This window comes from Vanellus vanellus (assembly GCF_965231255.1).
Source record: "Vanellus vanellus genome assembly, chromosome: 2".
NCBI classification, from domain to species: Eukaryota; Metazoa; Chordata; class Aves; order Charadriiformes; family Charadriidae; genus Vanellus; species Vanellus vanellus.
This window is the reverse complement of record NC_138906.1, coordinates 77,587,486-77,615,411: the sequence shown is the minus strand read 5'-3', so window position 1 is coordinate 77,615,411 and position 27,926 is coordinate 77,587,486. Positions and strand designations below refer to the sequence as shown.

The 27,926-nt window shown below is 38.4% G+C and overlaps 1 protein-coding gene across 1 annotated transcript in view; it reads left to right on the top strand.

The window, feature by feature from the left end:
- The first annotated feature begins 3,348 nt into the window (after nt 1–3,348).
- EXOC2 (exocyst complex component 2) overlaps nt 3,349–27,926 on the top strand; it is a 133,350-nt gene continuing 108,772 nt past the window's right edge. The window contains exons 1-4 of the mRNA XM_082479417.1: nt 3,349–3,404; nt 18,031–18,186; nt 23,296–23,472; nt 24,916–25,042. Of these exons, the coding sequence (XP_082335543.1) occupies nt 18,069–18,186; nt 23,296–23,472; nt 24,916–25,042 (422 nt within the window). The 5' untranslated portion in view covers nt 3,349–3,404; nt 18,031–18,068. The remainder of the gene's footprint in view (nt 3,405–18,030; nt 18,187–23,295; nt 23,473–24,915; nt 25,043–27,926) is intronic.

Sequence of the window (27,926 nt, the reverse complement as noted above, 5' to 3'; positions counted from 1 at the left end):
GGGGAAGATTGCCTGAGGAGATGGCAAAAGCACCATACTGGGAAGTCTTTAAGAGCAAGATTGAAGAAACAGTTATGTTATAACAAAGGAGTAGTTGATCTTGTTTTGGGGCAAAGCAAAGGACTACAAGGGGTGATTTCTTAATGTCATTTTCAACCTTAAGCTTCTTAGCTCTTTTCTGTTCCTTAGATTTCCCTGGTTATAATATTCACCTCATGAATTCAAACAGAAGTAGGGAAAGGTCTGGTTTGGACGTCCACATGTCAAAAAAGTAAGGTGATAGTTGTAAGCTTAAAAGCATTCAGAAAAGAGAACAGTTCTGGAAAGGTGGTTATACAGTGCAGAATCAAAGTTTATTCCATACAGTTTATCAAGAGAAGGTGAAGGAGTAAATCTGCTGTATTTTACAAACGTCTTAAAAGAAGATATTTCTGTTAACAAGAAGCAGGCTTGCAATGGACAGATGCTGCAGCTAGATGAGTTTACCTTTTCAAACATCATTTATATTTCTATCAGTTATTTTTTATGTTAGGGTAGCATGGTACGCATTAGGGTAACCATGGAGAAATCTTCAAAAGTGCAGTGGTGGATTTGCCATTTGTCCAGTTCATTAAAATAAAATGAAGACACCTTTCTAAGAAACAACTACAGAAAGAGCTTGGTGTGGGAATCGCTGGAGGAAATTCTACAGCGTTCAATATTCAGGTTAGACAAGATGATCATAATAACCTCTCTTGGCTTTCAAATCTGTTTACCCAACTTTGTAGAGAGATGTAATGTTTACAGATCGCTGTCAAATCTGCATAAATGGATTAGCAAAAGGCATGAATGAACAATTACTCTTGTGACCTCTATGAGGTATAATATTTACTATTTACCATGTCATTATATTACAACTTGTCATTTCTTTCCTCAGTTTTAACAGCATAGATTAATCTCTTTAACGGTATCTGGAGTTGCATGGAGTAATATATTTATATTAGCAGCATTATACATGACAGCAAATATATACTATATATTATGGTATATACATTATAAGCTATATATATGAGAGATATATATAATAATAGCGTTAGTTTTCCTCCTTTTGTTCTAAAGAGATGTGTGGGGCAGTGTTTCTTTTCTCCAGTGAGTCAAATCTACAGTCAGTCACCATCAGCTTTGTTCAGGAGTCACTGAAGGGGTTGGCGATAGTTACAACAAGGTCACCACACATCAGCTGGGAAAACCACCCACAGTAGATCCAACAAAGTGCAGCACACAGGAAGTTCTTCATCGACAATATTATCCAGGGCCCTTGCAGATTGTAAGAGTCCTGGATGCTGCTCTTGGTAACTGGAAGATTTGCCTATGTGGATGCCTGTGAGGAACCTACATATACCATTTATAAGGCCTCTGTCGTTGCAGAGTTTAGCCTGGTTGTGCTGTTCTGACAAGTTCCCCAGGGCCAAAGTCTGGATAAAACCACTGCTGAGCAGCTGTTTAGAAACAGCAGGTTAAAAAACTCTAAAAGTGGAGGGCTAGGTGACATTTTCAGAAGCAAAAGGCCTCGCACTTTTTCTCACTTCAGCTGATGTTGGGGGGGGTCTCTTCTCAAGTTCAGGCTCCCTCTTCTTAACGATTCACCTTTTTAGGGTATCTGCATTTACAACAGAGGTGATGATGCAGCCAACTCCGCAAGAGAACTTCAGTCTGGCACTGCAGTTTGCCACTGAACTACATCTAAATTCACGTTTCTTTATTACAAAATCTTCTGGGGAGACAGCTGCCTTTACAGACCCCCACTAAAGTCAAGGGGGTTTTGGGGCACAGGTACCCACTCCCAGAGGGCACTGGGCAGGGCTGGGACCCGGGTATGCAGTGTGCTGGGTGGGGCCTTCCGTATCAACCAAACCTCTCAAGGTGGGGGTTTTATTTGGCACATCCAATGACAGATGTTTAATGAGAAAATGCTAACAAGCTGTCATGGAGGAAAAACATAATTTTGAAATGGGTGGCAAATAGATACACTTTTTTTTTTTTAATATGATGCCAACTTCACTCTTCTTAGAGGACGGAAGAGCTCTCTTTCTGCATTGGGTATTAGCAGAAAACCGCAGAGTCACTAGTGAAAACTGTGGAGGTAATTAGAGAAAAGATAGACACCCGACACTCTCATTTACAAGAATTTCTTACAAGTATCTAAAGGGTGGGTTGAAGGAGGATGGAGCCAGGCTCTTTTCAGTGGTTCCCAGTGACAGGACGAGGGGCAACGGGCACGAGTTGGAACATAGGAAGTTCCGTTCAAATACACGGAAAAACTTCTTTACGGTGAGGGTGACAGAGCACTGGCACAGGCTGCCCAGGGAGGTTGTGGAGTCCCCTTCTCTGGAGATTTTCAAGACCCGCCTGGATGCAGTCCTGAGTAATGTGCTCTGGGTAATCCTGCTTTAGCAGGGGAGTTGGACTAGATGATCTCTAGAGGTCCCTTCCAACTCTGAAGATTCCATGATTTTCCCCCTGAGAGATGCTGTGCAACAATTTACAGAACCCAAAGGAAAGAGTCTAAGTGCTCTTTATTCGTGTGACAAGATATTACAGCCTACTAATTTAGCTTGGGTGTCTTTAACTTCTGGGAAAAAAAGCAAGGAAAATTTATTGGCCATAATGCTTTTTACGGTGCTCAAGTTCTTTGAGGTTTTATGAAAGGTAATTTGTTTTCCTGCTAAAGTCCTGGTTTACATCTGGTTTGGCAAAACTTGAGCAACAGATTCTTCCTTCTGTGTTTTCTCTCTGCTTTTCCTCCCCTTCCCATTAAGATTTTGTCCAGACTTGGCTTTCGCAACTGAAAATTTTGAACAATCCCAGAAAAATGGGAGAAGGGAGATGTGCTGGGCTTTTCCAAAAGCAAAAAGAGCCGGTGTCCAGAGCCCTCATCCCCAGGCAGAGGGCACGTTTGGTAAGAAACATTTCTACTTCTTCATTGGAAAAGTGGGACCCATTCCCATAGCTGAGCCCTCCCCTCACACCGCCACACCAGTTTTTTACAGTTGTAAACCACCGGGTTTATTATCATTATTTAGTATCGCTGTCGTTGTCGTCTTTGCCGTCACCGCCACTGTTATGATAATTTTCCTCTTCCCTCGCCCCTCTTCCACCAACGCACCAGCTCCCGCTGCCCTCAACACTTTCACCTCAGGGTTAAGATGGCGAGAGGGCGCGGGAGGCGGTGCGCGCAGGGCGGTGCCTGCAAGGGGGCGGGGCTCGTGGCCCCGGCGGCTGCTTCCCGTCCCCCGCCCTCGCTCGATCGCTCCGTGTTCCATCGATTTTCTCGGGCAGCGGCTGGAGGTGTCTGTGCCCGCCGGACGCGGAGGCGCTGCTGGGAGCGGAGCAGCCCCAGGTGCCGGATACGAACGCGGCGGCCGGTGAGTGACAGTCTCTGGCCTCCCGCCCCGCTCTTCCTCCGCCGGGCTCTCAGCGGGGCAGCTCCGGCTCCTTCGGCCTCCCCCCTTCTTCCTCTCCCGCTCCCCGGGGTGGGGGTGTCGAGGCTCTCGCCCGCCGGGCGGGGTCGAGTGTCGCGTCCCAGGCCCCGCCTCAGCCCCGGGTGGGGGGAAGCGGGGATGGAATTGTCGTTAACGGCCGTAGAGGCGCGGTGGCGGCTCCTCCTCAGCCTCCCTAGAGGCATCTGCTGGCCCCGCCGTGGGAGCGGGGGCGGGCGGCCACTCGTCTTTTCCCCGAGGCCGGTGGCTGCTCGCCGGGTCCCGCCGGGCCGCCTGGCGAGGGAAAGAGGTGGTGACTTCCCGGCTCGCTTTCCCTCAGCCCCGTGACAGGAACCGGGGCACCGCCGGCGGGGCAAGGGGGATCCCCGTCGCCCGTCCCCCGAGGGGTGGGTTTGGGGGGGGGGGGGCACACGGTGTCCTGCCGGCGGGTGGGTGTTTGTTGGGCGGCGGTGGCTGTGAGAGGTTGCGCTCAGGCCCGGGAGCGCTTTGTGAGGGAGTCCTTCTCAGAGCTGGTGGGGCTGGCCCTGGGAGGCAGCGGGCAGGGCTGCACATCAGTGGCTTTGGGCTTTGTGTGTCGTTGCTGACAACAGCCTGTCCAGAGCCTCAGGGCCCGCTTGGGTATACGATGAAAGGAGGCTGGTCTGGGACTGTCTTATATCGTTCAGCTCAACAAAGTGTTTGCGTGTGGGTGCGCTGGGTGGGGGGGCGTAGAGGAAATAAGCAGGGGAGAGGTGAGGTCTGAGCTCTGAAGAGCTGGTTATCTGCGGGTCTGTTTTTTATAACTTGCTATTCAGTGGTACTGTAAAGTTTCAGAAATAACTCCTCCAAAATGAGTGTGTACTTAGGCAAGTTACAGTAAGAAAGCACCATAGTAAGGAACGTGGAACAAATCAAAATAACATATACTGGTTGAGAGGTGACTGTTTTCATTGATATCTAACTGGAAGCGTAACACTTACTCTGTGACTTAAATTTTTTTTTTTTTTTTTTTTTTTTTTTTTTTACTCTCTACCCAGTTCTACATTTCTCCCTCACTTAGATTGCATTGCAGTCCAGGAGGGTCATGAGCTGGGTGATCAAACATCTTTCTTCCTTGCCTCTTCAATATCTTAATTACGAACCTGAAAAGGATCTCTTATCAAGAGGAGCAGGTGTCTGAAAATGGGGATGATCCTATTTCCAAAATGGAGTTTCCCATTCTGTCCAGTTTGACTGGTTTTCAAAATAGTGTTCCTTCTACACTGTCAATTTTTCCTTTTCTGTCTCCTCCCCCCCCCATTTTTTCTATTTACTGCAGTTTGCTTGCTCACTGTGGATTAACAACTTCTAGCCATACACTTGAAAGCTTTGAATTGAAAGCCAGTGAAGTATTAAGCCATTTTAACTCTGAGAGAACATCAGATTAAATCTAACCTACAAATATTCAGTCTTAAAACTTTAGTTTAAAATAGTAATCTCACTTCAACTTTTCAGGTTTTCTGGTAATTCTTAAAATAAGTAAACAGTCTCTTTTCTCCTTTAGTGATTTGTATGCATTTTATTACTGTAGACTTTGTTTTGCTTTTGGTAAAGTTGTCAAAACATTTAAAGGACTTCTATTTGTTTGTTTTATTCAATGTAAACTACAAATAAACTTGTGGCTTAGGAAGACAGGTCTGTTTTCTTGCTTTACGTTTTGCTCACCTGAAGAAGAAAAGTTCTGTAATTCTTGGTTCTCTATTTCTATAATATCTATCACAGCTTGCACCGACCCAGCAAGAAGGAGCAAAAGGCATGTCTTGCCGCTGATTGCTTTCCCATGGACAGCTTAGTTTACTGGTTTTGAGTTTTATGCCCACCCTCAGACAGCAATGTTTTTTCTTAGATGGGATTTCTGTCGTCTTAAACGTCATTTAAAACAGGATGTGATGATTTGCATTATACTGGTATGACTTACCTCACTGAAAATACCATTAATTTACATTGTAATGGTAAGGGTTTTTTGTGTATGGAAAACTTAACTTTGTTTAGTATGTGTCAGAGGTGAAACTACATATTAAAAGCACGCTACCAATCAGACTTGTGCTGTTTTTTTGTTTTGTTTTGGTTTGTTTTTTTTTAAGCAAAATGTAGAGTTGTCTTGCATTTTCATGGCCTTCATTCAATAGATTACAATATTTTTATGGACTTTATAGGATGAGGGATTTTTAATGCTGCAATTGCTTTGTCAGATATTAGTGCTGAGTCTAGGTTAATGGACATTTTTAGAATTAATTTGAAAACCCCTTAAAGTTCTAAGTCATGAATGTAATTAAAAAAAAAAAAAGCCTTTAAAGTAAAACATTTAGCACCTTGCCCTTTGAGCAGTGGATATTGTGTGGAGAAATGGTTTCATTTTCAGTTCAAAAGGTACTGTTCGCTAAGTATTTTGAATCTGTAGTATTCAGATTTTTTTTTTTTTTGAGTCATAGGATTTATTGTGAATGAGCAGAGATTTTTTTGCTAGGTGTTGAGAGCATTTGAGGTGTTGAGAGCATAAAGATGTTAAAATATGTAATCCTCCAATTGTTTTCCCGAGGTCCTATTAAAAAGAAACTGTATCCACTGATACAGTCGGTTCGTTATTATGCTACTCCTCACAGTGAAGGTGGACTAAAGCATAAGTGGGTTGACTAGAACGGCAGAGGCAAGTGACCTCTTTCAGTGATGAGAACTTTGAGATATGTTATGTTAAACCATACTTAATTTCTTTCAATATGCTGATGTGCTTAGCTGTAAATCCACTAAGTCTTAAGCACTGTACTTGAAACTAAGCATCAGGTTTATTTTAATTCTGTTTATTTTGTGCTTTTCTGCTTTCTTACTTCACTTTAAAAAAAGGAGAAAAGAAAAAAGTAATATCTCAATAGGATGGTAACAGAAGAGTGAGTATAGAAGGTGTTCTTAAAAACAGAATTCTGACAGCTGTTGAAAGTATCCATGAAATAATCTACAGTTACAGTTTTGTATTCCAGGGCAAAACAGCCTGTGAAGCGCAGATCTGCATTACTTGAATGTATTTTGAATAGCTGTACATCACTATGTAGTTATGCAAGCAGGTACAGAAAATCTTCCACAGGAGAAATCAGTAGTACTTCATTTTACAATGAAAATGACTGGAAAATAATACTCGTTATTGTACATGTTACAGTGAATTTATTTTCTATGTGAGTTTTTCAGTAAGAGTGAAATCTGCTGCTGTACTTAAGTATGCTGAAGGATCAAAATCTGAAAACAGCTATCTTTTAGTAGAAGTCAGTTATTAGCTCTTCAGCTTAAGTTTGACTTTCCGTCTTGGACCACCTACATTCTGTAAATCTGTGCTGTGCAACTTGTCTTTCAAATTACTTTTCCCAGGGGAGAAATATGGTGCTTGGTAATGGGAGAAATCTTGTTTGTAAAGGTGCTTGTAGGATGAGGGATGATTAGACAGCACGTGCACAGCGCAGTCACATCAGATTCTGTTTCATCTTTTGTGCTGAACATTAAAGCAAAGGTCTGTGTTTACAGCTTGCAAAGTATCAATTTAAAAATAAAGCTGATTAAAATTTTTGTACCTTAGCCTGAAAATTATTTTCTAGAATTCCCGTCAGTATTTCAGTTCAAAAGCAGTTGGATTGTTCTCCCAATGCCAAAAGTTAGAGGAGGGAAGGGCAGAAGTGAGAACTCATTTTTGTGAACCCCTGGGGTGGGTGAGGGGGGGAAGGAACCTGAAACCTTTTTCCTAGAAACTAAGTAATGAGAGAAATGCCTGAAAATAAGGATTAGTTGTGTGATTGGTATGTTGCATGCTTTGCTTAGGGAAAGGTAAGCTAAGTATTTAATATTTTAAACAACACTAAGTCAAACATCTCCCCTCCCTCCTATGGAGAAGTTGTTTGTGATTCTACTTCTTATATTATTATATTATTATATTATTTAGTGCTTTTTCTTCAAAAGGGAATCGGACTGTATAGCCTTTTTTGACAACAGTTGTTATTAATTAATCTGCAGACAGTATGTTCAGCATTTTCAGTAGAAAATACTGTTACTGCAGTCAATGATAGGTGTGAAAGCCTTTGTTTCTGTTCTAATTTTATTTGGTTTGTTTTTAAGGATAACAAAATTTCTGGGACACCGAGCCCTTAATGGGTCTGGTTTTCTCTTGACCTTAAGGCAACTACAGATTCCCTGATGTTCAGTTAAATTCTCAAAAGCAGACCTTAGGCTATATTGTGCAGAAGCCAGTGGGGACTCGGGCAGTGTAAAAGTGTCTGTGGATAAGATTACATATAAATCAGTGATTTTTAGGTATACTTAGACTTGTATTTTTTCTTTCACTTTGTGGATAACTTGAAAGCAATGTACCCTGTATTTGGAAGTTCATCAAAAAGCCTGTAGTAGTTAAAGATTTAGGGCTATGCTGAGCAAAAAATTCTTTTTTTAGATGCCCAGTTTTGTATTGAGGACAAACTAAGTGGATCTTTTGAGATAATCTTAAAATATACCAACTAAAAAGCAATGACTTCAAATTTTTTATTTAAGAATGCTGTGAGTCTTGTGATGCCTCAAATCTCACTGTGGTTTTAACATGTGTAACTCGCTTCTTGCAGGAAAAGCAAACATTAGATTTTTGGCAAAAAGTTAAGGAGCTATGTATATACCTGATGGGTTTTTCTCGTGTTTCCTTTTCATCAGCATAGAAGGCAGGGGAACTTCTGCTTTTCACAAGACAACTTATACTACTCTGAAGGCATGATAGTTCTGTACAGCAGATGGGATTTTAGGTGGATGAATGGAAATGAAGATTGAGAGTATGTAAGGCAGAGGCAGGCTGAAATATGTCTGAAAAATACGTGTGCACTCAGGCTCTCAGTGAAATACTTGAGCATGTGTTTGGCCATGTGAATAGAGAAAGATGCTATAGCATATGTCTTGAGTACTTCCCTGACCAGCGGCCAGAAAGAGGTGTTCGGGAGAGAACATGAAAAATACAGGAATCTCAGTAACACAAGTGCATGTCTCCTCTTTTAAATATTTTTGAAACAAAAGGAAATGCCAAAAAAGACACGGAGCAAATGTTAAATTTGGTGTTGCTGTCCTGCCTACAAGCAACCAAGTTAAAACTTCAACCATGTGAACTGTGTAATTACAGTGGTCATATAGTGTTTTTATAAAGAATATTGTGTATAGTTACAGGGCTTAGAAAAAAATCTGTGGTGTCTTGTTTCTTTTCTCTAGAAAAAAATATCCTATCCCATTGGGATTTATTTAGTTTATTTTTCAGAACTTCTGGATCTTTCAGAATGCATTTGCATAAACATATTTGAAAGTTTTTGATGCTTGAAATATTGTTTTTGAATTTCTGCCTGTGAGGAACATAAGATAGAGGGATGATGAGGGTATTAAGATTCTTTACCGTTTTCCTAATAGCTACAATAATGTGCAGAAAATTATGAATAACTTTAGAACAAAAGAGGGATGAATGGTTTAACTGGAGGGCAGTAACGAGAATGACTTCTAGATGAAGCAAACTGCTGCATGTTGGAGGTAGAAGCAGATGTAGGAAAGCATGTGCTTTGTGAGAATTTAGAAATTAATGGGAGATTTATGGCCATCTGTGGTATGGTTTTGTGTAAAGCCGAGTTGACTTTTTTCTATATATATGTTTATATATAGATGTTTAAGGCTTTTCTTCACAACGTTGCTAGCTTATAGTGATGTGTCAGATAATAAATACAGAAGCTTTTAACCAAGTAGATGACTTAATTTCTGTGGAGTTGTAGTGCCATTTATAATGAAAATAGCGGAACATTTGGGGAGAAACATCTGTGTTCAGACTTTCTTAAATTACACTTTCTTCTACGGTATCGCCCTTTTTTAGCCAATTCAGTATGACCGGAACAAACTTTCAGAAAACTTAAATTGGTTTGACTTCAGTCTTGGTAATGAATAAGTGCTGTAGCATTGAATATACTAGCAAAAGTTTGCATTCAAGAACTGCTATAAACCAGCACGTAGACCTAATTAATAAATTGGGGGAATAATTTATTTTCAATCTGAAATTATGGAACTTTAAAGCTAACTTTTTTGAAAATGTATTTGATAATAAAAAATTCCAACAAACATCTCACCTTAAGTTTTTCCCCAAACAACAATGTCCTAATCCAAGTTTATAAGGCTAATGTTGACATTTGGATTATTGTAGTATTGATGGTTTTGTTTAATAGTGGCACTTGGAAATTGTCATTGTCACTTAGGTAAATAGATTTTGAGTTGAGGTGAAAATGTGACTGTGGTTCTAGACTGTTCAGACTGTGTATGTGGATTAAATTAAATTCGTGTGCTGGTGTGTTTGATGGAGGAGGTATGTGTGTTTGTGGTGGCAGACTAGAGGGAAGGGAATTTTTTTTTTTTTTTAAAGTAGACTGACTTAAATACATTTTAAAATTCTTCAAATGTATTACTCAGCTTTTTCTGTTTGAACAGGCGATATAATTGGCAGATGAAATGATTTTCTGAACTAAAAGAAACAAAGGATTCCCCCCTTCCCTCCCCATCTTAAAAGCCTCTGTTCATCTGTATTATAGATTAATGTTCTTTTTAATCTATTTTTAGAGGTTTGCTATTTTTACTTCTTGCTGATGGGTCACAAACTCAGTGTTAATATGTAGGCTCATTAATTTCCTTCAGGTTGTTTACGGTGTGAGATACTAATGAACAAAACTTCATTTTACAATGGTATGTTTGTGGAAAAATTTGACGTTTTGATGTTGTAATGGCATTTGTGCTGTTAATTGTTCCTTGTGGGGAATCTCTTGCCTCCCCAAATAAATAATTTGTCAAGATTCCTGATGTAAAAATACATCAATGTATAGGTATGCTGTACATCATAACTGATAAGATGCTGTCATTTAACATGTGCAAGGAAATGGATTTATACTAGTCTAGATTATTTTCTTTGACGTGTGATAGATAGAAGGTTAATTGATGTTAAATGGATGCTTTGTTAGCCCTTCATCAGCTACTAAACTAGTACAGGAGGAGTGCAAATCATTACTACAAAAGGCCAAGACCAATATGTTTTCTTAGTGAGGTTTATAGGTCGTGGTTTTTTTTTTTTATCCCTCCCTTTCCCTCCTTCCCAACCACACAAAACATAACCAGCTGTAACGATAGGAGGAGAGAGCAAGCAGCTTTTCTAAACACACTCACTCCTGCCCCCCCTCTTCCCCCTCATACCTCAGCAGAGTGACAGCTTCTAGATGTTGCGTGCGAGGGAGTTCAGCTGGTGCTGTGTGGTCTGGGTGTGTGGTCTCCAGCTCAACCGAGAGGCTGCTAACAGGGTGGATGAGAGAGAGCAACACTGTTTACTTTAATTTATTTCGGATGCCGGAACTGTGCCCGGAGTTTCTCCTGAGCTGGGTTCCGCAGTTAGCGGTGTCAATCCCTCGCAGCTGCAGCCCAGGCTGCAACGGGCGCTCAACCCCTCTGTCGAGGGCTCACGCAGCATCTGCCTTGGGTCTGGCCTTTTAATCCCTTGTGACTCAGAAATGTTAATGGTATTGCTGAGTGCTGTGATTATTTTGCTTTCACTCTGTCAAGATAGATAGCCATGAAGATGTACCTTGCTGGGTTAAGGAAAGAGGACCTCTGAGATACTGAGGAAAATTGCAAGTATGGCGATTGTGAAAGCAAAACTGACTGCCCTAAAACTAAAATCTCTAGTACGCCCTTCGTGACTGATTGGAATATTATAAAGAGAAGGCTATCCTATTACATCATTTAATAGTCCAAATCTTTTCTTTTTTCTCATTTGCCCTCTCAATTGCAAAACTTGCACATCTTCCCAAATTGAAACTGATTTTGGCATGTAATATTGTCCTGTAGGTTAACATGTTTGTCAGTGTTAATATTGGCTTGAGTCAACATGCCGGATATGACAGGGCAAGACAAATGAGGCTTTGTTTTTCCTGTGTGACGGTGAAGTTACCCCATTTTTTATGTTTGTTCATCTTTTCATTATAACTAGCTTAGCGGTGTTTTGAAGAGTTGTTCCCCCCCACCCCCCCATGTGAGGTTCGTGAGCACTTCTTGTTTAAATTGACAAGTCTTCTTTTATTATTTAAATAAACATGCATAGATTCTTAATATCACTTGGAATTTCAGCATTGTTTAGCTTATTCACTTCCCAGTCTTTTCTGGCAGGCTTGCAGGAATGGACTTTGTATTATTAATGCAGTGTTGAAGGCTGTGGAAATTCTAGGGCACTGAAGATCTCCAGAGGGGTTAATAAATGTCAGTTATTTTCACAGTGCTGCTTTTTGGATGCATTTAAATCTTGGTTTATGTAGATTGTCTGTCTGAATTTATATTGTTGGGAAGATAAAGCACAGAAAAGATTGCAATAGCGTTTTTCATAATTTTGTAATGGTTTTGATGAGTACAAACGTGTAGGAAACTTCTTGCTTTGTCGTCCTTCTTGGGGTCATTTGTAGTGTCCCTTCACCAACTCTGTCGTAGCGTGTTGTGCTCGGGGGATTCTTTGGGTTTTCTACTGAAAACAAATTAATAGATTTATTTAATAGAAGCACAAGTTTGTGTAGTGTAAGGTGAAAAGGCCATCACCTAGGTTCTGGAATCTGAGTATTTATTGCTTGTTTAAAAAAGGGTGCTTCATAAATCTGTTCATTTGGAAAGCATTTAGTGCTGTGATATTAGTGTGATAAGAGTACCTCACCTACTAGTTTCAGTTTGGTTTGTTTTTAAAAAAAGTAAACAACAACATCTGAGGCATACTGTGATTTGAACATGGGTGATTCTTCGGACATTCCTGCTGTATCTGCCTCAAAATATTTTTAAAATTATATTCTGTCACGTATATATGAGTGAGAATAAATATTTGATACCTGAAGACCTGCATGCTTGCTTGTAGGTTAGACTTTCTCAGCGATGACAAATAGGCTTTTTTCTTTCCTCCCTTCTTGACAGCTTAGATTCCCTTTGCTAGATGACTATGGCACTTGCATTGACCTTGAGTCTATCTTCCTCCAAGACAGTCTTTTAAGTTCAGTGTCTGGCAAAGTAACGCTGAAAACTTTAACTTAACTGAATTTTCAGTAACTGGAGCCAACTTGCTATCTTGTTTTAAAAACGAGTTTCTGACTTCTAAAACATTTCAACTGCTAATTTTTCCACTAGTGAAATTTGTGAAGTGACACCTGCTTGTTACTTGTCTCCTGAAGTTCCATGCCTTCATGATGTTTGTAGTTTTGCTTTGGGATTTCAATTTACCAGTCAATTTAATATCCTTAAATTCTGACCATCTGTTGTTCGCTTTTTTCATGTTCTGGTACTTCTTCCAGAGTGGTAAGCATTACTCTGCTTTACAGAACAGGTATGGTAGCTATTGGCATTTTACTTTGTGCTTCTTCTCTGCTCGCTATTGAAAATTGAATGGGGAAACCTGTTTAAGAACTCTTGTTTTAAACCAACTGAAGGTTTACAAAAGTCAAAAAGGCAACTAGACTTGTATTTTCCCTTATGTTGGGCCATACTTCTTTTCTTCATTATTTGTTTCTAAAGTGGCTTTTATAGGATAGATTGTGAGGATGCCCCCTCTTTAGCAAGCTTGTAATGTTCAGAATTGTCTGGATTTTCTTTTTTCTTTTTTTTTTTTTTTTTTGAACCAAACCTTTGTGAGATGATAGTTTATTTGAGAAGCTCGTGTAAAGGATGAAGATGATGTTTATGAAAGCCATTTTTCAAGATGGCTTTGTAGTAGGTGGGCTTTGTAGTAGGTGGTCTTTGCAGAGGCTTTCTAACTCCTTGCACTTTCATAACAAGAATTATGACAGAATAATAGAATAATATGGGCAAGATCATAATACAGGCAAGATCATGGGAGCAGTCAAACAGATGTCATCCATGTTAAACTGTTGGGGAGATATTCTGAGGAAATGAAGTTTAAAAAAGGGGGTGGAGGGTGGAGAGTAAAGAGCGAAAGAGACCTGTTAGAGTGGAAGGTTGTCCATTGCAAAAAAATACTCTTCTCAACACATCTTCGGTGAGCCTGGCTCCTCAGAGGAAATATCTTGTATAGAAAACTGTCTTTATGCAGTCTCCCCTAGTCTGTATAAGAAACAGTCTTTTGGTAAGAGGCTGCTTTTAAAATGATGATTATTATTATTTTATACATAATACATATTTGTAAAGAATAAAATTTCTCGTTATGGCAATATATAGAATTGCAACAAAAGCTCTAAATTAGGTGGTTGTAACTTTTAATGAAATGAAAAAGTAATTATTTTTTCAGCTTTGCCTTAAATAATTTAAAAAATTGGAAACTTGCTTTTGAGCTACAGTAGTATACCAGCTAGGCTTCCCAATAGGCAGTTCAGTTATTCTAACTATTGACATGTTTGTCATGAAGGAGAGGAAATACTATAAATTAATTGAAGGGTCCCAAGCATTTGTTTGATATTTGTGGTAAAGACAGATTCCATAGAGTTCCTAAACTTACTCTTTGAAATAAAAGAAACCAATTGTTTTTTAAAAATAATAATAATAGAACATTTCAGTGCTGTAGTGCTTTTGTGATGTGTTGAGATTTACTGTGGTATTCTCATTCCAGTGAGGTATTTTAAAGCAATTCTGCAGTAAGTATGGAAATACTTTAGAAAAAATGTTAGACCTCAGGAGGCTCAGCATTTTTATTACATTTATTTAGCTCATCACAAAGAGGGATCTAGTGCCAATTTCTAAAATCCAGAAAAATATGTTGTAATATTACTTTTGAGTTTTGGTATTGATTCAAGCCAATTACCTGTGTGCCTAGGTATTTTGAAAGAAACAATGGCTGTAATTTAAGGGAACCATAACATTTTTTTTTTTTTTGGGGGGGGGGGGGGTAAGGAGGAGAAAATCAACCAAATAATACTGAAGTAGCTTCTATTTTACTTGTTTTCCTCAGTATTTCTTCATATTACCACTGAGTTCCTGAAGATGTCTTTTTTACATCTGTGTTACTGATTAACATTCTATATAAATCTTTACAAAATTGCTGAAAACTAAAAGAGGTGTTTTATGTTGTCTTTGATACACTGTTGTCTTTATATTGTCTTTGACACATGTTGCTTTCTGCAGAAGGTGGCTCAGTGTGAACGTGGGGACATAACTCCACTGTTCCTTTACAGCTGTTGTGTATCTTCAAGCTCTGCTGAGGATCTATGGGCAAAGCTGCAAGGACTATGTAGATGAGGTCATGAGGAAGTTTGTCCTCCTCACTCTAGGTAAACTTAGGCACCTGGTTCTTCTCTAATATCCTCTTTGCACAGGTTGCCAGAGGAAACATTAAATTTTGAAAGGTCTGAACTTCTGTGAATATGCATCTTGTAATTGTATAGGAATAAACAAGACTCTCCCTGTAATTTTGGATTCTGATCGCTCCAGGTAGTATTAAGTTTAACAAGGGAACTGGGAAGCTTATTTTTATTGTGCTGCCTGTTGTTTTGTCAGGCAATGCTGTGTTAATGTATCTTTGAATACAGCACAGATGAGAGGAAAACTGGGCAAGCCTTGTGAGTCCAGGATAGGGGTCTTGACAGAAGACCAGGTCTATCGTTTTCAGCTGTGGCAAGAAAGTGGATCAACAGTAGTGCAGGTGGGCGATCTGGAGAAGAAGGCTCGGGGTAAGGAATTGGAGGTAATGAAGAGGAGTTACCAAGGTGTCCAGATTTGAAAGGAGTATTGTGATATTAACCTCCCTCTCCCTCCCTGCTCGAATTTACGGATAAGAAGTCAGAGGGAAAATCAGCAGGATAAGGGCAGGAAATAGTTCAGCTGCAAGACTGGCACCTGGCCTCAGTTTTGAAGTGAGGCAGACACTGTCTGAGAGAGACGGGGGGGGGAAACAGTGCTGGGAAAGAAACAGGAGTAGGGCAGGAGGGAGGGGACTCTGTCTGCCGGAGAACAACCTTCTCTTCCATTGCTGGAGATGACTGTCAACTGATTTCTTTGTAATCTGCTGATAGAGTCCTCCTCTCCTTCAGTGCTGTTCTACCCACAAGATTATAGATGGCATCTGTTGACTATGCACTTCTCTAGACTCATGTTGGGTTAATGTAAAAAGTTCCAGTATTTTACATACAGACTTATGGAAGCATCAATATGATACTACATAACTTAATTCCTTTTCATCAGTTTGTTGTTTGCAAAAAAATGGGAAATTAATGTTTTGTTAAAAACATAATGTAATTTTTAATGTTGTGAAGTCAACCAGAAATATTATGAGGTTTGCCAGTTAAAAACACAAAACCAAAACAAACCACCTTAGTTCCAGTCATATGTTGTGTGTGTTATCATGGGCTCTTACCAGACTTCCTTCATGTACTGGACATGGCTCACGTACTCCAACTTACTATGTTCTTGCTTGCATCTGCATCGCTTGTTAGTTACGTGCTCTTCAAAAGTAGTCTCAAAAGTTCACTGAAGATATTAATAGTTCTGTGGCATTCAGAGTATCTAAATGGCCCTTCCACGTTAATGAATTTGTCTTCAAAATAGCTTTTGTGATGTGTGATAGTATTCCTGTTTTAAATACGTGAAAATACGAAACAGACATTTAAGATCAGATCTATTTATAGATTTGAGGTGGCTATTTAGGACCTGAATATTTCGGAGCATTGTGCACCATTCCCTATGTTCAGGGTACGTGTCACACTCGCTTTGGGTGTGGCTGTGGGCTCTGATGTTGGACACCCAGAAACTGATAAGAAAAAAAAAATATCTTTCTGTAAAGTTTTATTCTGAGTGACCTGCTATGCATCTATAATATAGGTAAGAGACAAGATCCAGTTCCAGGGGCAGTATTTGATTACTTTCACCACCAGATCTTCCTCCTTATTCCTGGCTTTCTGATTTCCATCTTCATTTTCAGTGTGCATTCAGAATACGAAGAAAGAAACCAGTCAGTGGGAGCTGCTTTGATCCTCATGGCAGATCTACCTAGTAACACTGAAAAATTTGGGGAGGTTGTGTAGAAGCATGGGGTATGACGTTACAATGAATGTATTTCGTATATGCAGAAGTGGCTGAAAAAAAGATAGCTTACTTAATTCTGGTATTTCCTAACTTCAGGTGCTCGGAAACCACAACTTTACTTCAGTTTATTGTTAGGGATGATTTACAGAGATTCTGGGTTTCATGGACTTGTCTATTAGCAAATGAAAATAGAAAATATACCTTGATCTGAAGTTAAAATAAGAGAAGCCTTAGAAAGCTTGGTTCATATTCCACGTATTTTTTTACCAACCTGAACTTTAAAAATTGTGTGCACTAAAGTGTTCTATATGTGTACCTAAGGTTTTTGGATACTAAACTGTTCCATCTTTCCTGGATTTTCATAGAAATAAAAACATTTCTTCCTATAGGTTATTTTAGGTTCTTACCTTTCTAACACAGATGAATTCTTATTAGAAGCTGATCATAGGTAACTTTACAAAGTTCCAGAATACCAAATGAAAATTTTTTTATGAGGAATTTTAAGAATGTTATTGTGTCTTAGTAGAAGAATTCAGGAGTCATGAAATGGAATGGGTGATACAAAATTACTGTGGAATTCCTTAAAAGAAACTTTTTTTGCCTGTCTTATGACTTCTGTAGTACCTGTGTACCTATGGGCAGGCTCTATGTTTAGTAAGTGTTGTAAATGTGGAGAAGTTGGTGGGAGCTAACGCACTTCAGGTTATACTTACCTTCTGGTTATAGCTGCAGAGTTGTACAAAGGAAACTGCTAATAAGACATAGGGATTAGTGATCAGTTGCATAGTAAAATAAATATGTACCGCGTAACATGCGTACCATATTGGTATTTGTATTACAGAGCTAATTAAACTGGTTTGAATTGACTCCTAATTTCAGGTGTGAAGGAATATTCTTCTGGAAATGCTTCTTCAATAATTTTATGTGCGTTTTTGTTGCTCTGTTGGGATAGTATTTGTTTTGTTGATATTCTCTGCTAGTGTAGTGTCTGTAAGTAATGTTTTCATTTTCTCAGTTTATGTAAATGTTGATGCTTCCTACAAATAAGTGCTGGGGGCTTCTTCCCATGGGACTGTCTGTGCCAGTAAGTCTAATTTTGATGGGGAAGTTATCCTAATATGTAATCATAGTCTATTACTTAGCTTAGCAATTTTGAACTTCCTAAGGAATACAATAATAACTTTCTAATAGAGGATTGAATAGGCTCATTTGAATTCTGACATAAATGATTTGGAGTGTCTGTATATAGTCTCATTAAGCATTTTGCAGGTTTAATATTTTTCTGAATATACTTTTTCTTTACAGTTCAGAACTAGAGCTATACTTAAAGGAAGTGCAAAGAAGATTTAGATATTCTTTATTGGTTTTTGACTATGGAAAATGGCTTTGAGGGTGGTGTTCCATATTTACATTTGTGTTGCTCTGCCATTTTAGAAGAACAGCGTAAAATATTTTTAATATTTTTAAACATAATATAATTATTGTTTTTAAATCATTGTTTCTTGCTGAACAGATAAAAGCAACGTGGTTTTCAGTAACTGAGTAGACATCATGTCTCGAGCACGGCAGCCCCCACTTGTAACTGGCATCTCTCCCAATGAAGGCATCTCATGGACAAAAGTGACAATTAGAGGAGAAAATCTGGGGACTGGGCCTACAGACCTCATAGGTAAGTTGAAAAAAAAAAAAAAAATCCCCAAACAAACTTATTTTGAGACTGTAGAACATCACATTTAGGATATGATTTGAGATTTTTTTTTTTTGCCAAGTAAAATCTATGTCATATGGTATGAGGAATGCCCTTTTCACAAATGTGTGCTTGAATCCATAAATTCAGGGATGCTGCCAGATGTGTAGCTAATCCGAATGACCGTACTTTGCTAGATGAACCCTTGGCTTGACTCAACGTCCTTTGCTGAACACTAAGAATGAATGCCTATGGGAGTGTACTAGAAGAGGGTAGATGTGTCAAGATGCTCCTTTGTTACTTTCCCAGGCATTGAGAATTTCAGCATAGGGACTTTCCTATCAGAAGTGTTTTTAGTATGTTGAGAAAGTCACTGAGCATAGCTCTTTCTTGAACTAGTGTGAAAGTAAATTTGTGTATCTGCAACAGTTACAACAAAGCAAGTTCAATGATTTAGTCACATATTATGTGAAGAACCGTTTCCTTCACTATTTTGATTTTAACATAGTCACTTAATTTGAATCATCATAGCTCTTGCGTTGAAAGAGGGAACGAGCGTTTTTCTCTGATTCTTCTGACCATACAGATCTTGATCATCACTGCTCCGGTGCCTCCTTTCCAGGCTGAAAAGCCCTAGTGTACTTAAATTTTCTGCTTGTTCATGGAATTTCAGCTGCTGTTTTGTAGCATCTGCATTATAGTGCAACCACTCAATCTCATAACTTCTGTTCCACATTTTTTTCTAGTTGTTACAGTCTTTACATTATGAAAAAATTAATATCATCAGCAAGCTTTGTAGCCTCTTTATCTTGGCATTTATGAATATACTGAACATAAGCGATCCCAGCACATACCCTGTGGAAACTCTCCTCAGTGAAAACACACCATTTACTCTAATGCTGTTTCTATCTTAACAAGCTATTTATCCTTTTGAGGATCATATCCTATAGCTGCTTAATTTTCTTAAGCTTTTCAAGCAGGACTTTATAAAATCTTCTGGAAATCCAAGTTAACTATCGCTACTGGAATTTCCCTTATTTCTTTTCTAAGTTAAGTGTATGTGTACTTCAGTATTTGTGTTAGAGACAATTTATCTAATTTGTTCTGGAATCATTACTCCTCTGAAGTCCATTGGAATTTTGTTTGGCTTTGCTAAAAACAACATTTCACTTCATGGCTGTAAACCAAGATTCCCGAATTCCATTCTTGGCCACCACAATGAACTTTATGGCCAATCATAAGCTGCTACAAATTTCCCCTTCACTTAAGTTTGCTGTCGCTCAAAAGGGGAAGTAGTGTGTTCCTGCGCCGCTAGACAAGGTTGCGGTACATTAATGAATCTTTATTAAGAAATAATCAAATAACTGATGATGTTAGAGGTGAGTATATTTCTGTGTATTTGTGTGGTTGATGTACTTCGATAACCTCATTAGCTCATTGATATGATCCTCTTAGAAGTGATCAGTCCTAGGTTCTTGGAAGGAAGACATCTCCTGAACTATGCCTCAGTATTACAGCTGACTAACTGCTAACACTTTTTTCTCATATTTTTTTCGGAGTAACTCTGGTAACACATAGCTACTAATAATCTCATGCTTTGAGGTAAAAATAAAAAAAAATAATGTGTTGCTTTATTTTTTCCTGAGCTCAATTCTCAGATTTTTCCAGTAAGTGACTAAGGCCCCAGACATGTAAAGATTTCTTTTCATGGTTAAATTAGGCAAGTAAATATTCCCTGTGACTTGAATGGAAATACGTGCAAAAGTGAGCCTTTGGAGGCATGAGATTTAAGCAAGTTTGAGTGAGGGTTATATAAAGTTTATAATCTACTATTTGAGGTGCATTAGAGCAAAATGAAAAGCAAGAAACTTTTTTATATATATAAACAGAATATGGCATAGTAGAAGAATATGCCTTTTTGTTTCATTTAAGTCAGAGCCTTCTAGTAATCTTTTTGTATATTTAAAACTGAATAAACTTTTTATTTGTAACTCTATAGCTCATGGCACAAAAAGTCAAATCCTGGATACCTGTAGAGTTTATGCTCTCAAGGCTTAGTTTTGTCTTTTAAGACATTTGCAGCTGTATTTTGTAGGCATTGTAAAATTGTCAATATATAAGCTTAAACAAAACTGGAAAGCCTCAATAAGAGTATTACTTGTGCCTATTTATTGAAAGGCACGTAAAAGCTACAACCCAAGTCTGATGTCTCAAAAATCTTTGTACCATGCAACAGATTAAAATGAAAGTTTATTTAAAGGGAAGTTTGCTCTTTTTGGAGGAAAAAACCTGTTGTGTCTGTACTATCAAAAGGTCTCCCCCAACACACCTTTATTTGTTTTAGTTGTCTTGCGCTATTTCTATATTTAGTGTGGTATATAAAAAGTTAATAGAGGCTTACTTTCTTTTGCATTTTTAAGATACAGACAAAGACTGTTACCCTCCGTGTCAGAAGTGTCGGATCTTGTGATCTTGTTCTCTTGAGAGCTTTAGGAATCTCTGACGAGTAGAAAATAATTGATACGAGGACCTTTAAAACAGTTCAAAAAATTTTACCCTGCTAAATTGCTATAGCTCAGATTGATTTTAAAGTATTAGTTAATTTAAGCATGAATTCAGACCTTTGAAATTCTAGGGTGAAAACCTCTTTATGAATGGTTCAGACAAATTCTTTCAGTTAGTCTTAGTTCCTACCACAATCTCTTTCCTTCAGAGAAATTGCTAGCACAAAACCAGAAGAGAACTAATATAACCTGAAGTTAAAATCTGTTCATTGTAAATGTGTGGGTTTTTTCTTCCCCTCTAAAGAACAAAAACTGGTCTGGTTAAAATGTTGCAAATAAAAAACAACTGAAATATTTTTTTTTTTAGTGTAAGGCTTTTCTTCCCCTCCCCCCCCCCCCCCCCCAATCTTTTAAGAAACAAATCTACTGTCCTTGCTCAAGTAAAATTACTTTCAGTTGTAATAAGAGTCAGTGCCTTTCTGTTTTGTATTTTTTGGGTTTCATTTTCAAAATAGTTTTTGGCAGGGAGTAAGGCATTTTTATTTCTGACAACCATGAAAACTGCCAAATTTGTCTGCTGTGTAATGTTAGAGACTTAAATTGTGAGGAAAAAGTAAATGTGAAGCTTTGGGACCGAGCCACATATGCTGACTCTTTTCTGTCTGTAAGTATTTTTTTAAATTGGTCAGAGCTTTCTAGAAATTAACAACAAAAGCCAAGCCAGCTGCTATGCCTGACTAATTTATACTCCAGTACAGCCAACACACTAGTGTGGCCTTGTCCTTTTGGACATATGGCAAAATGTTTCTAGATAAGGGTGTTATTTAAGAAGAACCTAATGAAGTTGTTCTCCAAATCTATACTATAGAAATTAGGATCTTACCAGTTCTTCAGGACAACAATACTCCGATTAGGAATATGGAAATTGTTGTTCTAGATCTGAGAAAACAATCCATCTATTCAAGCATTCAGAGTCCTGATCTGACCAGAATCGATCAGATTGATTGGTCAGATTGAGCAGCTGGTCAGACTGGTGAAGCCCTAAAAAGCCTTGGACCTTATATTAAGGTGTGCCTTGACTCTTCAGTGTTAAAGAACACCTCTTAATGCTTAAGTCTGACATATTTTAATATGCCACAGTCTTTTCCTGTGAAAGAGCTTCATGGCTAAAATGGTGGAGAATGGGTTGAGAGCAGCCCTGAGGAGAAGGACTTGGGGGTGTTGGTTGATGAGAGGCTCAACATGAGCCAGCAATGTGTGCTTGCAGTCCAGAAGGCCAACTGTATCCTGGGCTGTATCAAAAGAAGTGTGGCCAGCAGGGCGAGGGGGGGGGATTCTCCCCCTCTACTCTGCTCTCGTGAGACCCCACTTGGAGTACTGCATCCAGCTCTGGAGTCCCCAACATAAGAAGGACATAGACCTGTTGGAACAAGTCCAGAGAAGGGCCACAAGGATGATCCGAGGGCTGGAGCCCCTCTCCTGTGAAGACAGTCTGAGAGAGTTGGGGTTGTTCAGCGTGGAGAAGAGAAGGCTCCAGGGAGGCCTATAGCCGCTCTCCACTACCTAAAAGGGGCCTGCAGGAAAGATGAGGAGGGACTTTTTATCAGGGAGTGTAGTGATAGGATGAGGGTTAACAGTTTTAAACTGGGAGAGGGTAGATTTAGATTAGGTATTAGGAAGAAATTCTTTACTGTGAGGGTGGTGAGGCACTGGAACAGGTTGCCCAGAGAAGCTGTGGATGCCCCATCCCTGGAAGCATTCAAGGCCAGGCTGGATGGGGCATCCTGGTCTGGTGGGAGGTGTCCCTGGCCATGGCAAGAGGTTGGAACTAGATGGTATTTAAGGTCGCTTCCAACTCTAACCATTCTATGACTCTGTGATTTTTATTTCATAGTCATTTGTACATCTGTTGTAAGAAAGATTAGAAGAGGAAACAGATGAACATTACATGACTGTTCTTTTGTAAAACAAGGGTAGTTTATTCAGCAGAATCACAGTCTTGTGTTGTGCATTTTGTACAGATGAGATTGCAACAGAATATTTATCAATTATACTTTTTTGACCAAAAAACCCTTCTGTGTCCACAAAAGTACTGCTAAACAAATACAGTTGAAGAAACATTGTTCATTGTGAATATTTTGCAGAGTTTCTTTCTTTCTTTTTTTTTTTTTTTGCTGTGCAAAGTCATGTGGAGTGGACTTAAAAGATTTTTTGCATGCAGTTTTGATGAAAGCTTCATGTAAGTACAATACTGAACAGCAGTTCTCTAGTGTCTTGCAAACAGAAGATCTATTGTACAACACAAAGTAGAAGTTGCAGTAGCCTGTAACTGGTGGAAGAGATTAAAATAAGCTTCAAGCAGCACTGTGTGTCTCATGAAGTGGCAGTAGGACAAAAGACCTGAAGTCACCCTGGGAACATCTGAAAAATGTATTCGTTACTCTTTCACTGTACTTGGCTGTAAGGGGCTGAAGAAGGGTGATATATTGATGTAAAATATATGAAGCATCATAAATGTATTTGCATTACAGAATTTCAAAAGATACTTCTATTCACAGTAGGGTATTTCTTTTTTTCTTTTTCCCAGGTTTAACAATCTGTGGGCACAACTGTCTGCTAACTGCTGAATGGATGTCTGCCAGTAAAATTGTGTGTCGAGTCGGACAGGCTAAAAATGACAAGGGAGACATTATTGTTACTACGAAGTCTGGTGGCAAAGGAACTTCAACTGTTTCCTTCAAACTGCTTAAACCTGAAAAAATAGGTATTTTTCTTGTTCAAATTCACATCTGTTTTTTTTTTTTTGCTAAATGAATACATGACTGAGTGCCTCTTTTAAATAAAATGTATGTTTAAAATGAATCTACCTCAGGACAATCTTCAGCTGTCTAGGAGAAGCAGAGTGTATCAATAAAATGTGCAAGTATATACATAGATAAACTCAGGAGGATTAATTTCACACATACCATATCTCAATAGCCTGATAAAACCCTCAATGACTAATGAAAAGTAGTTCTTTATTTTTCCTGTAAGAGTAGCATTAAACTTCTAAAACTTAAAAAAAAAAATCATAGCAGATCCAGTAATTACTCCTGAGCGTACTAGATAAATACAAAATATAAACCAGCTCATGAGCTTTACACCTAAATCCTGAGCTGACAGTTAGTCCTTTAAAGAAAGTTGAGTCCTCAGTGCTGTTTCTTATTTGTAATTCAAACCATCCTGCGAGACGGAAAGTCTTAAATATTTCTCGTGAGATGCCTAACCATTGAAATGATGTTGCCAAGCAGTCTAGGACCTCTGATTAATCTAGAATCCAGTCTAAATACTCTCTGGATTGAAAATGTTTCTTTCAGAACACCTCATTGCTGAAGTTGGATAGTTATATTTTCTAATGTAGGGGTTCCCACAGGAAATGTTTTCAGCTTTTGTTCTCTGTGGCCCAGTTAAATAACACATGATTTCTCCCATGCTGTACTAAGATCTTAATAACAGAAAGGTGAATCAAGTGTAAATGTTACACAATGAATTCTTTTGGCGATGGGAGAGGAGAATTCATATTTTAAAAACTGGGTAAGTGTGGGGATGGGGTAATTTCTGGTGTTGACTATCTGATGGGTATGTTAAAGAAGGGCATGGCCAAAAGTATGGGTGGTTCTGTTTTTGGCTGAGGGCCAAGACCCATTGTGCCTCACCTTTATGCATTGTTCTGTGTAAGGCTTTGGAAACAAAGTCAGTCCTGTGTCCTTTGAATTATCCATCTTGGCACATGGCCGAAGTTCACTTCTTTTTGGTTAGTGAGTAGTGCAGAAAAGGGATCTTCTCTAAAATATACGAATAAGAAGACCTCCAGGTAATTGCTCATTTTGAAAGTAGTATATGGCAAGGTTTGAGCAGATACCAAAATGCTTCGAGGAATGAAAAATACTAAGAGCATTTTCCTGATCACAGAGTATTAATGTATGTCAGACTTTGCACTCTGTAAGAAGGTAATGTTTGATGCCCATCCATGAATACCTTTTCAGCAGCTATAATAAAATAATTTGTCATAATTGCATCCAGGTTGTTTTTCCATGTATCTTCCAATATATTACCTAGGCATGCATTTTATATTTATCAGGATTTTTCAAATTAATTCAGTATGTTAGAAGTTGATGGTGCTGGACCGCCCTTGTTGTTTTAAGGATCTGGGCTTTGTTTTCTCTAGGTATCTTGGATCAGTCTGCTGTCTGGGTGGATGAAATGAACTATTATGACATGCGCACTGATAGGAACAAAGGGATTCCCCCCTTGTCCCTACGTCCAGCTAATCCACTCGGTATTGAGATAGACAAGTGAGTACCAAATGCCTTTAATCCACTTTTTTAGTGGTTTTCTCTATATGTGCCTTCGTGAATTCCAGAAAAGTTTAATGGTTTACAGGACAGGCAAATATTTAAAAATACACACGTATATTAGCTGTCAGTATGCTATTTGGTACTCAAAAGAGTTGTTGGTGCACGTTCTATCCTGCTTCATAATCCTTATTTTTGGATCATCAATTAGAACTGTAGATAATCAAAAAGCCTGATATATTGAACCCCAGTGATGACTGGATTTTGAGGACTGGTAAATAACCTAAGGCTTTGGATTTATACACTGTAGTTATAGAATACTTACTGTTGCATTTGAGTTTCATGGAGTTTTTAAGGACATTTAGATTGCTATCTGTTGCTAAAATTGCACTGTAAAATGTGATTTATTATACCACATCAACTAGTTTATTTTATTGAAATATTAATACTCTTTTCCAACCCACAGATTTCTTTCCTTCGTAAGTATGGTGGAATTTATGACTTTTTTTTTTTTTTTTTCTGAAAGAGAAACTTCATAGTGAGTGATAAACGAAATTAGATGGATTCAAGTGGGACACTTGTAGAGCTCCAAACCTGCCCAACTCCTAGAAATAGCATCAGGCATAATATTTCTCTTGATCAAGATACCAGCTCTACCAAAACCAAAGGTTATTTAAAATTAAACTATTACCAGAGGTCTCATCTGCTGCATACTCTGTTTGTGAGGGGAAATGCATTGGAGAAAATGTGCAGCATCCATTGTTACCCAAAATCTGTATGGGATTTCTAGTGGATCCGTTGCCAGCTTCCAGCCTCTGGCTGTGCATTTCTTTCCTAGTTTGAATATGTATATTTCTTTCTTTTCAAAGTACTAACCAATTTTTTGTGATAAGCTGAAGATTTTGTCTCTAAGTGTTTTTCTCCAGCCTCTGGCATAACTTCTGACAGGTAGTTCTTTCATCTTCTCCAGTTTTCTAGCCCTTTTAAAATGTGGACTCTAGGACTGTGGACAGTATACCAGTGTCTTATTAGAAGACTCCTGTCTCTCCTTCACTCTCTCTCCACTGTTTGTGAATTAAAAAAATCATAATAATACTTTTTATCACAGTGCTGCACTGGCAAGTGGCAGTGAGTGGCTTGTTAACTGATTCTCTTGAGCTGCTACTTTGGCTGCTCATTATTCGGTAGGAATGGCCTAGATTCCTTTATCCTAGCTACATCTTTTTGCATTTGATTATGTTCCTCTAATTGTTGCTTCCTTGACATGTCTGTCTTCTCAGTCCAGATGACAGTCTTTTCTTAATGTTTTTATCAACTATTTATAAGAAATTATTGGTGATAAAGCTATTATTGGTGATGATGCAAATACTGATGAATATAATGTGGGCTTTAGTAAAACTTTACCTACAGATGTTCTCAGGTTTGCTTCTCCAACGGATTGGTTGGGGATTTTTTTTTAGTTAGTTTTTAATCCATGTGATGTATTCTATCGGTATTGCATAAAACTAAATTTTAATCATTCTGATAGTGGCCAGTCTCCTCTAAAATGATGATATATTAATTTTGTCTGGTTACTTTTTTCAATGAAGCACTTAATCTCAAAGCCCATGTAATATGTTCTCAAACATTTTAAGAAACAGGTGTGACTGGATGACATGAAAACTAATTTTGTCTGCTTTAATTCTGTATTTGTTGAACCCTGCAACAACTTTTCCAATACTTTATCTGGGATTTAAGTCAAGATAACTAGTTCTATTGCATAGTCCTCTACTCATACGTTTCTTACAATACTTCTTTCAGTAAATACAATAGTTATGACACTGTTACTTTTAATTTGTTCTTATTCTTAACAAAACTTCTAATATAGTATTTCACTTCATAACCAAAACTGATAGCTCTTGCAGTTAGACAGAGTCAATGTGACAGGTTAAGAATTATCTTCCAGAAACCTAAACAGCATTAGTTTATGATTTCCTTAATTTAGAATCATCTGTATGGATGTTCGTTAAATAAGAAACCAGTGATATTATATTTTAAATGTTTAATCTGAAAGCATTAGAAATTATCACGTTAATGAAACCTCGGATTTTGTGTGGAAAAAGAAGTAAGTCAGAAATGTGTAAATACAGATAGGAAATAACCTTTTGGGTGGGGGGGGGAGCAATTGGGAAATCGTTGGGCAAGCATAATATCAAGTCTAGTTCATTGATCTCCAAGTTCATTGGAGGTGAAGCGTGAAGATTATGGCAAGCGCTAGGTCATGAAAATGACCAGTTTGAGAGAAGGAACACGAGTCTATATAACAGATGTGAGAAAAGAGGATGGGAATAAGCTAGATGGGAGCACACTGAAGAGAAGGCAGCGAGTGGACTACAGACTGAAAGAGAGAAGGAAGTCCTCCCTCTAGAAAGTGATTGTCAGTCATCAGCAAATGATACAGAAAAGACAACCTGCAGCATGGAAAAGGCTTAGAACACCTAGCTGTTGTGATATTTTTTTAATGTATATTTTTTTCAATATGGGTTATGCTTAGCTCTAAAATTACTTTTTGTGGCTTTTTTTAAATATTGTTTATGGCACTTTGTCCAATTAAAATGCGTTTAAAAATTAATCATAGCTTTTAAATCATTCCGGTGGGTACTTTCAAGGTGTTGCAAAGGGGACACTGATATACTAGAAAAAAGATCCTGTAAGTAATGAACAGATATGCTTTAGTACAGCATTTCATTAAACTAATAGGCAAGCACAGGGACAAAAAAAAATATTTATTGTGACTCAGATTTAAGATTGGAGTTTAATTGTCAGTGACTCTGAACAAAAGTGAACAAAAAGTTTGAACTGTGAATTAAAGGAAATAGATAATAGTGGGTCTAACACATTCTAT